Below are 11,825 nucleotides of genomic sequence, written 5' to 3'. Positions count from 1 at the left end.
AAGTGAAAAGCAGTGATGAAACAGTTTTTCTGTGGTTTGTTATTGCTTTTTTCTCTTTTGAATTTTTCTGTAGACATATATAGGAATACTTATGGTTTGACTTTCTGCAAACCTTGTGTGGGGGTACAGCTGCCACCCACACACACACACCTCGTGCCACACTATGATCTCAGAACTGCTCCTTGGGCCTCGGCCTTGACGAACAGCACTGGGGCTGAGCTACTCTTGAGCTTATCAGAAACACTGTCTTTTCTTGGGAACTAACAAGTTATCTAACAAGCTCCTGGTTTTTAACAAACAGCCTTGGAAACTTATTTTTGTTGCCTGCATAACAACACAAGTGGAGCAAATTTTTTTTTATCAAACTTTCAAAGAAAGTTAGAGCCAAATTTCATCCAGATGGAAAGTTACTGTGACTAAAGACAACTCTCTAGCGACCCTATAAACAGCAGTCCTAAGTGAGACCCTTGGAGCTCTCCTGAATCACAGTGGGCTTCAACCCACTGGGCACTTGCCCTCTAAGTGGGATTGCTCTCAGCTGGTGAGCTCTCAAGCTTGCTAAACTCTGAAGGCTGCACTGAACAGCATTGCCAGAGCCTGGGTTGATACTCCCAGGTAGCCCTTTGCCCACTGAGAAGATGCAACAGCATCTGATGTGAGAACTTCACTGGAGTGAAATTTTTCACAGGTATATACCCTGGGCATACTCCTTTAGTTCTCTGCATGTGCGAGTGTGAATCTGCTGAAGGAAACATACCATGAGTGTTGCTCTCTTGGATTCTGAAGTATGTTATATTTGTAAGTTTGTCCTGTTGAGTTACTGTAGTGCTATATAAATTCCACAGAATCTTTGGGAAATGGTTTAAATCAAGTGCCTTTAATGCTGTTACTTTAAGCCTAAAGTGTTGATCAAATATGGGGCTAAGTTTGGCAAGGGGTTCTCCTCTGAACCTTGTGACTCAATTGAAGCATCCCCCTTATTTCTTTTATCCTTACCCTTTTCCATCCTTAGCCTTTTTCCATCAAGAGCCTCCACACAGATTATTTTAGGTTGATTTTAGTAATAGACTGATTTATTTTAGCTTTTAGTCAGATTTTTTGTGGAAGCGGTTTTACAGCAACTTCTGTGAGCCAGAGAGAAGTTTGATAAGAGGATCCATGTTTACCCCGAAAGAATTTTCTACCAAGGTCATTGACATAGAAACCAAGAAAGAAAGGATAAATAAGAGAAACCTGCAACTGCCTATTCCAGTAAGCACTTTGTCTCTCGTGACCAAAGAATAAAGTGTAAACGAATGAGTTTTGTAAGGATGTATGAAAAGCATGCATGCTGTAGTAAAAATGGTTGGAAGCCTTCTGGAAATGGAGTGTGTTGCTTTGTATTGTCTTCGACTCAACTACAATATTTGTCTGTGTGCTTTAACAATATAATTAGCAGAGAGAACACTGCCAGCAAACTTTGTTGTGCTTTCACTTTTACAATAAACCTGCTTTTGATGATACCTTTGCTGGTGATTCCTTGAGCCACCTAAAACAGTCATTTGTGACACATTGCAGTGATAGTACAGCATTAACATTTTAAAGACATCCACAGCCACATCTAGACAGCAAAGGGATGATGTGATTAGTTACTACTGCAGCTGCATAACTTGTCTGAAAAAAATCTTTTATCTTTTTTTCTGCTTGTTTTAAAATATTTGACCCTTCTTCTATTCCACATAGACCAACCTCAGTGCTAAACCCATGCTGTTGGAGAAATTCTCCTCAGCAGGAGCTCATTGTTAACACAGGAGGACCCTCTGTTTGCCTCAAAGAATATGCTTTGGTTCTGCTTTTGGATTCTCAAAAAATCCACTACTCCAGAACGATCAGATTATTAGCACTAGCCATCGGTTCATTCTAACAAAACCACAGGCAATGTTTCTGCCACCAAAGATACTTAAAAGATTGATGGCTTGAACTTGCCTTGAAGCATTATGGAAAATGACTGACATATTAATCAACAAGAAGTGTTACTGTGAACACAGAGAAAACTGTTCTAGTTCAAATTCTCAAAGATACTTGAAGAATTTCACTGTTAACTGCAAAAGACACCAGGATTTCAACCTCGGGTTTTTTCTTTCCTGACTCTTAGAAACCATTTAACCCCTTTCTAGCTAGTTTATTAAATAATCCCCATAAAATAATGAATTTATACTGTCAAAATTTTTTATGAAGGGATGGAGAGCAGATAGACATTGTGGCTCTGAAATCCAAGCCCAAAGATTTCATTACTTTCCAAATTCATCAGACAATAATACTTCATGCAAATGTCTATTCATCCTTCAAAATATCTTTTTGTATTACTCTCCATTTTATTTAAATTGGTATTTTCAAAACATGAAAGTTTTGTTTTCTCTGAACATTACTCTCATAGCATTTTTAAATGACTGTAACTCCTTAAGATGTTATCTTTAAACATATTTGTATTTTTTAACAAAATATATCTGAAACCACACCTATCATTCTAACATACAGTTATTTTGATATGCAGTCTTTTCTGCATAATGAATGTTATATAGTTTCAAAACTGGTTTGCACATAAAGCACACTCTGAAAGTACAATATAAATAAAATAGTTTATTACAAGTATTTTAAAAGAGCTCTACAATATGCTTTCAAAACATTTTATACAGCATTTTGTCTTTCAATATGAAACAAGGAGAAAAAAACCTCAATATATAACTATAATCATCATTAATATACTGAATTTGTCTGTCATACAAAAAGCAGAGTAACTACAGACTGTTTCCAAGTATTTTTCCTGGTTTTATTCTCAATGAAAATGGAAAAGAATAACATGTATGAAAATAAAACTCCCTTTACCCTTCATATTCACCAAGTACCAGAAGATTCATGTCATTTCAAAAATATAAAAAAAATACCAACCCATTTTACTTAAATAAATAAGATTCTATTTAAATACTAAAAAAAAGTCATGTGTCTTACAGGTATGTTAATTTAGAAATAGGAATAACAACTTCAGGATTCAGCTATTCAAAAGCTGCGTAACAAAGAAAGTATCCTAAAAGGTAGTTTTTCAGAGGACAAAAAAGAAGAAACAAACTTCATTCTTGCTCATGATGTTTGAAGCTCCACTGCACTTACACTTCCTGCCAGCCCCATTAGCACAATGGACAAAACCATCTACTTACCAGAAAGTAAAAGTACAGATTCTATTAATACAAAATCAGAATTACTTAATTTCAGCTAAAAGTAATTTTCAGTCTCTTATATTTAACGTAATGAGAACATGACTTCCTGACAAAACTGCTCATCTGAGTTATTATCACATCTTAGAGAACATTTCTTTTACTGGTTCACTATGTATGCTAGAAGGAAAGGAGACTGAACAGAGAGTAAGCCCATTTTTAACCTTAATGATAATTTCTTGTCTTTTCTTATAGAAAAATAGTTCAGTAAAGTATAAATTGGCCAAAAATGCTACAGAAGGCAAGGGATTTACAAGGAAGTAGAGCTAATGAAGTGGTGAAATGGATAAATTGGTTATAAATCCTAATATTATAGCATTGTCTCCTTGTATTTTATATAAAAAGGGAAATTATCTAATTCCTCATGTATAGCTCTGCAAGCACATTAAGTGTAAATAACAAAGCAGTTATTTTTTTTCTATCCTATAGGAAATAGAATCTTCTATAACACAACATCAACATTCTTCTCATTGAACTTTCTCCCCTTTTACTACTCTCTTCTCTCTAAAAATAACCTTTTTTTTAAAGTATGGCATAAATACAGCAATAATCTTTTGCTTGGAACATATGGGGAGCCAGAAGAAAGTAAAAGGACCTTTTTTTTAGTATTCTCAAAATTACCTTTTTGTCTTTACTGGTAGTTTAAAAGTGTTACATTTTCCCATATAGTATTTTAGTTCAGTGATAAATTATCTTATTCATGGAACATTGTAGATTACTGCAACATTATTGATACAACATGAATGTGTATTTATAAACTTAATATAGCCAAAGGGAATGCAAAGAGCTGCAAAGAGCGTGTGGGTTTGCTACATTTTAAAAAAAACATCTCAACATGAGTATCTCACAAATTATATTAAGTAGACAGTTCTGAAGACAGTAAATTAACTTCACCAGGTCATCTCTGTAATAGAAAATATGATTTCCTTCAGTTAATTGTTTGGCTTAATATAAATCTTTTATAATTATGCAACCAAAAAATTTAAAAATTATTTCATAGGATAGTATCCTGTTTTGATAAAAGTAATACATTCTCTGCTTGTTCGTCAGTGGAACTAAGCTTTAAGCTCTCTTTAAAGTGGATAAGGTGGTGTCTTTTCAAATGTGGGGCCTGTCTGAATTTTTTTCCACAAACTAAACATTCAAATGGCTTCTGTCCAGCATGCATTAGGTGATGTCTTTCAAGCTTAGAAGGAGATTTAAAAGTTTTAAAGCAGATACTGCATTGATATAATTTGTTAACAGCTTCACTTTTTTCACTGCCTTCAGAAAAATCATGCCAATAGCTGTAACAGCTTTGCTCTGTTTCCAGCAATTTACTGCACAAATACGGCTGTGGGTTTCCACTGCTGGTGTCAAGAACAAAATCCCCTGACTCAACTTCGACTTTGATTTCAGCTGCTTGGTTTGACTGAATCAGCTCAAAGTCTTGAAAGCCAGATGGCTGTGAAGGTGTTTGAGAGTAACCTGAATAACCCACAGGCTGAGAAGACATAAATTCAGCGTGATCTCCCTGGTGATTGAAAAGTTTGTTCAGGTTTACAAATTCTACCTGGCAAACAGGGCTTTTACACGCTCTCTTTTCAGTATGGGTGAGCTGATGTCTTTTTAAGTGAGCTGACTGTCTAAATGCCTTCCCACAAACATTACAGCCAAAGGGCTTTTGTCCCGTGTGTATAAGATAATGTCTTTGAAGTTTGGATGAAGATGGAAAAATCTTTTCACATCTGTCACATTTACACACTTTGTGTCTGTTATGTGTATTTTTAGCAGAAGATGAAAAAGCACAGTGAATTACTTCTGGATTATCAAAAAAACTATCATTTGACGAACCATAAAAAGCATCATCTTTATTATCCAGTGAATCACCAACATTTAACATGCTTTCATCAGGAAGCACACCTTTTAAATTACTGCCCAAGTCAGGAGGTTGTGGGTACTCTTGCCAAGGTAATGGCACAGCAAATGTTCTTTTCATCTGACTACAAGCTGACTTGTGCAGGTCACGCCTGCTCCGGCGGCCCTTGGAAGGTTTAGTGGACACATGCTGATCACAACGCTGATCTCTAGCTGTAATCAGGTCAGGACTTCCAATGTGACCTGATTTAATTTTTTTTCTGTCCGTCAGAGAAAAATCTGTTGCCTTTCCTCCAGTACGCTTCAGTTTCACCAGGCTCTTATTTTTCCTGTTGACTGCGTGTCTGCGTGCTGTTGTACCATTATTTGAACTTCTGCTGTCTTTTGGATAACATTTGTGCAACTTCAGAACATGCTCTGTTTCAAAACACTGCTCACATGCTGGGCACTGAAAGGGTACAATATAAATTGAGTGCACATCATGAGGGTCATTCTCCAGTGACTTGTGTGTATCAGCATTCTCAAAACTATCCCATTTTCCTTCTAACACATTGTGTGGTCTGGGATATTTAAGAGTCTTTGCTTTGCATACAATATTGGGGAAAGTCTTATTTCTGGCATGGAGCTGTTTATGCTTCATGAGTTTGCTCTGTATTTTAAATCCCTTCTGACAAAAACAGCACTGAAAAGGCCTTTCTTCTGTGTGTGTGAGCTGATGAATTTTCAAGTGTGTTGACTGTCTGAAAGATTTGCCACACGAAGAACACTTAAAAGGTTTCTGGCCAGTGTGAATAAGGAAGTGTCTTTCTAGCTTGGATCTTGATGGAAACGTCTTGTTACATGATTCACAAATGTGAGCTTTCTTCTTTCTCCTTCTGGCACCACGTAGATGATCTGACTTGAGACACTGATGCAGCATCCACCTCTCTTCAGTTGCAAAGGTTTTCCAGCACACAGAACAATGAAATATGCCACAAGTGACCCTGTCTTGCTCAGAATTCACACAGTTTTCTGCTTGCTTTGTATCATTCTCATAATTTTCATTATGAAGCTGCTGATGCTTTAAGAAAGTGATTACATTTTTGAAGTTTCTGTAACAAACAATACACTTAAAAGGCAGATTATGGGTTAACTGATGCCTCTCCAGGTGGACTAACTGCCTGAATGTTTTATTGCATACATGACATTCAAATGGTTTTTGACCAGTATGTATGAGATAATGCCTAGCTAATTTTGATGGGGTTTCAAACTGTTTATAGCACATGTCACAAATATATGGCTTTTTCTTGGTTATCTTGACAGCTGTTACACAATGCTGAGTTTTTAACATTTTTAAAAGGTAATTACGCCTCGCCTACTCTTAATTTCTTCAGATAGGTATTCAAGTGAAATCATCAAATGCACACTAAGATGAGAAACTGTAGAAGCAGCAAATTTTCTTAGGAGAGAAATTCTTAAATCCCACTGGTCCCTAAAATAAGAAAAAAGTATTATTTAGCCTATATTAATGCATAATTGCCTAAGTTTGTCTCTTGTTTTCTACATAAGATACCAAAAGTATCTAGATTAGCACATTCTTGATTTAATTTAGCTTAAAATACTTTCCTTGTAACAGAGTAATCACTAGTTGTTATGTGGTACAGAAAAACTAGATTACTTTCCAGAAGAAAAACAAGTTTAAGTCATATGTGCTATAAATGCATCTGTTCTTCCAAATAACACACCATTCAACTACATTAAATTTTTTAAAAATTCAAGAACTTATTGCAATAAATGTCTTCTCTACAGCAGTAATTCTAACTCCCAAATAAAATTTATGAAGATGAGAAGAAAAGAGAAGAACTAAGATTTCTTGCACTTCAGAAATACATTAAATGAATGCAGTGTTAGTGGAAAGAAAAACACTTAGCTTCAATATATTGTTAAATTTACTATTCATGTTTCTGCATCTCATCAACTGTATCCAGCAGTATAATCAATTTTGATTTCTCTCACAATGGCAAATGCTGGAGCCAGTCAGCAAGAGCAACACTCTAGCCACAAACTATAACCATAACAAAGACAACTCCCAGAACATGGAAAAAACCACAGGCTATGTTTGCTGTCACACCATAAAGCTAGAATATCAGGGCTGGGATACCTAGCCGTGCATATACTGTGAAGTCATCATGAATACCAAGGTAGTTATCATAATTCATTAGTCTAAACCAAAATAGTGAAATAGTTTTAATTTTCTTTGTACTTTCAATGTGGAACACAATTGGGCAAGCTACTGTGCCTCAGCTCAATGACTTACAAACAAGAAAAAATAATTTACAAGTTCCTGAGTGCATGAAAAGTTATTAAAATATTCACAGAAACAGCCAGGAAGTACCACAACCAAACATTTAGCCCAAGCCTTCCACTGTGAGGCCAATCCACGTCTCAACAGTGGTCTTAAAAACTTCCAGTGAGGGAGGTTCCTTAACCTCAGCAGGGCTCCTGCTTCAAAGTTTCACCTCCTCATGATGCTTTTCCTTGCACCCAGCTGAGCTTTTCTTTACTACAAAGTTATTGTCAGTGTTCTCTGCCACTACTTTATGTATTCAAAGTCTGCTTTCTCCCCTGTTGTTTTAAAACTAGGAAAATTCTGGGGTTTTCTAAGTATTGATTTTAGGTTCATCAAGAAAAAAAAAACCTGGTGTTTTTAATCATCTCTGGACCAATTTCAGTTGGTCACTTTATTCCTAAATTACAGCATCTAAGAAAGATTAAGTATTCCAGTCCACAAGCACAGTACAAACAACAGAATAAAAAATCCTCTACGATATTACCAATATAAAAGGGATAAAGGGAGCAAACTTTAAAGCAAGAGTATAACAGTTAGCACCTGAGTTGTAATATCAAACTACCACAAATTACAGTTAATAGAAATGTCTTGTGTATCTCAAAGTTATTACAAGTTGAATATTCATTCAACATACCAGCAAAATAAAAAATTAATTTCTTCAGTGCCTCCAAAACCCCTGTCACTTCACAAAGATATAATGTTCTTATTTTAAAAAAATTCATAAATATCCAAAATGTCTATTCAAAGTAACTGCAAAGAATAAAAGCCTACTGCATTTTAAAGCAAGTTACAATGAGATTCAAGAAACACGCACTAAGACTGAAAATATCCAACGAATGAAGATTTTTCTTAAGCTTAATGGAAAGAAAACCTGGTAATGAGGTAGAATTGTTCCATCCCTAACAGATATGTTCCTATACAACTGTGGGCCTTGATAAGGAACATTTGGATGTTTGCCTAAGATGTGATTGTCACTACACTGAGGCGTTTGTTAATTTCACTGAAACAGTTCAGGGTAGATAAAGCAGTTGAAAAAGTCACCTTTTCCTTTCCAATTCTCTTTTCCTGTAGAATTTTAACATCTACTCAATTTCAATCTCCTTTTGAAGATGCAAGAAAACACAACACTTTTAGGAGACCCCATTTTCCTCCCAGTTGTTACATCATGTGGAAGCTAGGAGTTTAGAGAAAGTGTGTGACACAAATGCTTTCTAGTTGGTGCTACCATGAAGCTAAAGACAGGCAGGCTGAGAAAAGAAGAAAAGATCCTCTGCTATGCTGAATTTCTGTGCAGCTCAAGGCAGCCTCCATTAGCAGGGAAAGAAAACCTCCTGAGGAAGAACTGTAAAGAGTGATGAATTTCAGTTAACATACTGTCATTCAGATCTAATTTACACATCAGGAAAATGCTTATACACTACAGTGACATGGAGAGAAAAGAAGTCCGAAGTAAGAGACAGCTGTGGCATATTACACAAGGGATTTTGTATTTAGCTTATAAATTTTTTAAGATTCTATCTGGTGAATGAGGAAAATGCTCTGTAGTACAAGGTGTCAAAAACAGAGTAGAGCTTCTTGCTGTGATCTTCTTGCTCTGCGAAAGACTGAAGGCTCAGAAAAGCTAAACTAAGGGGATGCAAGGGAAGGAGAAAGGAGCCAAGACAGGGCATTACTGTGTGGCCCAAATATATTTTCAAATCCTATTTACTAAGGACAGGCATCTCCACATCTATTTCAAGGTGCTCTGTGCCTTGCACATCTAAGGAACAAACATGCTGCTACTGAAGATCAAAGAGCTAAAGACAAGCTTGGAATATTGCTTCCTGCTAGCCTTGAAAGTACACAGGCTCGTCCTAATTAGAGTTAGAAAACATACTTCACTATGTGATAAGGATTTACTTTATGGCAAAAGTCCAATTTAATATTACGCTGTCTCTACTTTTCATCTTGGCTGCAAGGTCATGCAGAAAAATAGAACCAAGGAGTTATACAGGCCACTGAAAGTTCACAGAGGACCCTCCTCAGTGGTGTTGTTTAATAATTAACTGTTTCCTTAATATTACAGATGGCAGCAAGCTGCAACAAAATGAAAACGTGATGGAAGAAAATCCTGAATTTGAATCCAGTCTTTACAAATCAGAAAAGTTTGCACTGTAGTGTTTTGGGGTTTAAAAAAAAACAAACCAAAAAAAACCCCCCAAAACTCCAACCAAAAAAAGAGTAAGCAATCAATCAGGAAGAGGGTACTTAAATAAGAACAAAAACAAGACCTTCAGTTTAGGACAGAATAATCCCCTGGTGCAGAAAATATCTAGAGTCTAAGCTGGAACAGAAGGTGAATATGCCAAAGGCTACACCATCCATACCAGGATGAGTGAACAGATGTAAAGCTTTGAGAGGACATAAATTTTCCTTCTTACTTACTTATTACTGTTTAGAATTCAGCTACAGTAGTCTATCCAGTTTTGAATATTGCCCTTTGAACTGAGTCAAACATATGAATTGATGAGAATGAATGAATTCAGAGAAGAGGATCAAGAATTATCTGAGCTTAAATGCAAAATATACAAGAAAATATTAAAGTAACTGGGAACATTAGGCTAAAAAAGAGGAGATATAATTAAAAAAAAAACAAAACCCACACACACCCTCTAAGACAAAGCAGAAGAATCACTTTTAAGGGAAACAGAAATAAGCTGTTCCCCAAACCATTTATTGTTGTGAATGAAAATGACTTCAAATTACCATAGAAAAAAATCAAGTATATTATTGTCCTTACAGCTGCAAAGTGTTCCTTAATGAGCATACAAATAAGTTATATGAGGAGATTGCTCTGCCTACATTGGTGGTCTACCAAAGAAGGTTGTACAAACACTTCTCAAATTCCCACACCCATACAGCTGACCCTACATAAGAGAATATATTCTTGTATTGTTTTTGGTGACTCATTATTGTAATTCAAAACAAGACATTTAGGAATTGAAACTTCAATCTATTTCAAAATTTTCCCAGCAGGATTCTTCTGCATTATTATTAGTGTAGCTTCAAATCCTTGAGGCATGCTAATGCTTATAACCTCCCAGAAACAATTATATAAGAAAACAAATTATAATAATAGATGTGTGAAGAAACATAAGGTGCCTCAAGTAATACTAATGACTCAAAAAGAAAGTGAAAATCTAGCTACTGATTTATGAAACACAACATGCCAGAGAGAGGAACCTGAGCACCAAGACAAACACGTTGCTTGCTGGATTTCCTCACCATCTCTCCCAAGAGAAAAGTTTAGATTGCTACAGTGGAAGAACAAATCATATCAGAAATGGAACCTTAACTCGCCAGTTACTCAGAAATCAACATCAGGCATTACGGCTCCTCAAAACTAACACCCTTTATTCTCTCCTCTTTTCCTGGTAACCGTCCCATACACTTCCTGAAGCCAACCGAGTAAAAGATGTATGATGGTGAAGCAGGGCTGGTTTAAGAACAGACGCACGTTCTGCTGCAGGGGCCTGAGACCCCTGGGTCTAACACCAACACTCCCGCAGCAGGACACACGTAAATCCAGCTAGAAACCTACGAGCAGGTGTCGAGGCGGCCCTTACGGACAGCAGACCGCGCACACACACACCTATACACACACACACCTATACACACACACATATACACACACACGTATACACACACACATATACACACACATGCAGCACCCCCGCCCCCGGGCCGGCTCTCTCCCGGCGCACAGCGGGTTCGTGCTGGGCCCGGCCCGGCCCCGCCGCGCCTCCCCCCGCGCGCGGAGACCCCCCCCGGCACGGCACGGCACGGCACGGCACGGCACGGCACGACCCCCCGGCACGGCACGGCACGGCACGGCACGGCACGGCACGGCACGGCACGGCACGGCACGGCCCCGCGGTGTCCCGGGACAACGACCGGGAGCGAAGAAGGGAGCGACCTGGAGAAGCAGCTACCGCACCTCCACCTTCCTCATCGCTCTCGGGATTGCTGCCGCCTAAACTCTTCCCCCCGGATGGCACCGGGACAGCGGGAAACCCGGGCCGGTGCTTTCCGTTCCCCCGCGCAATCCGGCCCCGCCCGCCGCCGGGCCGCGGCCGGGGCCGGGACCGGGATGAGGGGCAGGGGAGGCTTCATTAATTCCCAGGCAGAAAATGCCCCCGGCCCTGCTGATGAATTTTTAATTGGTGTGGCACGTTGTTCCGTACGAGCGAGACACATTTGCTACCGCAGCAACCCAAAAGCACATAAGCAATGCCCGGTGGCTGCAGGGTTGCAAGCAGAGCGCGATGGCACTTATGTGTTAAACGCACCGCAAAGCCAAACCTAGTGGCCCAAAAGGCCAGGAAATGGTACCTGGAAGGGAAGGGGAA

At 38.2% G+C, this 11,825-nt stretch overlaps 1 protein-coding gene across 2 annotated transcripts; it reads right to left on the bottom strand.

Moving 5' to 3' along the window:
• Positions 1-2,658: 2,658 nt before the first annotated feature.
• Positions 2,659-11,505, bottom strand: ZNF770 (zinc finger protein 770). 2 transcript variants are annotated; one of them, XM_041401299.1, is made up of 2 exons: positions 11,414-11,505; positions 2,659-6,579 (listed from the first exon to the last, which is right to left on the bottom strand). In XM_041401299.1, exon 2 carries the CDS (start codon positions 6,436-6,438, stop codon positions 4,246-4,248), a length of 2,193 nt encoding a protein of 730 aa, XP_041257233.1. In that variant the 5' UTR covers positions 6,439-6,579; positions 11,414-11,505; the 3' UTR covers positions 2,659-4,245. The 2 variants fall into 2 exon arrangements, with proteins under 2 accessions (XP_041257233.1, XP_041257224.1); XM_041401290.1 differs by having other exon boundaries at positions 11,393-11,464.
• Between the last annotated feature and the right edge of the window lie 320 nt (positions 11,506-11,825).

This window comes from Onychostruthus taczanowskii, unplaced genomic scaffold (genome assembly GCF_017590055.1).
Source record: "Onychostruthus taczanowskii isolate IOZ18803 unplaced genomic scaffold, ASM1759005v1 scaffold1, whole genome shotgun sequence".
Taxonomy (NCBI): Eukaryota; Metazoa; Chordata; class Aves; order Passeriformes; family Passeridae; genus Onychostruthus; species Onychostruthus taczanowskii.
Note: the sequence above shows the minus strand (reverse complement) of the source record. Positions and strands in the feature narration are given on the sequence as shown.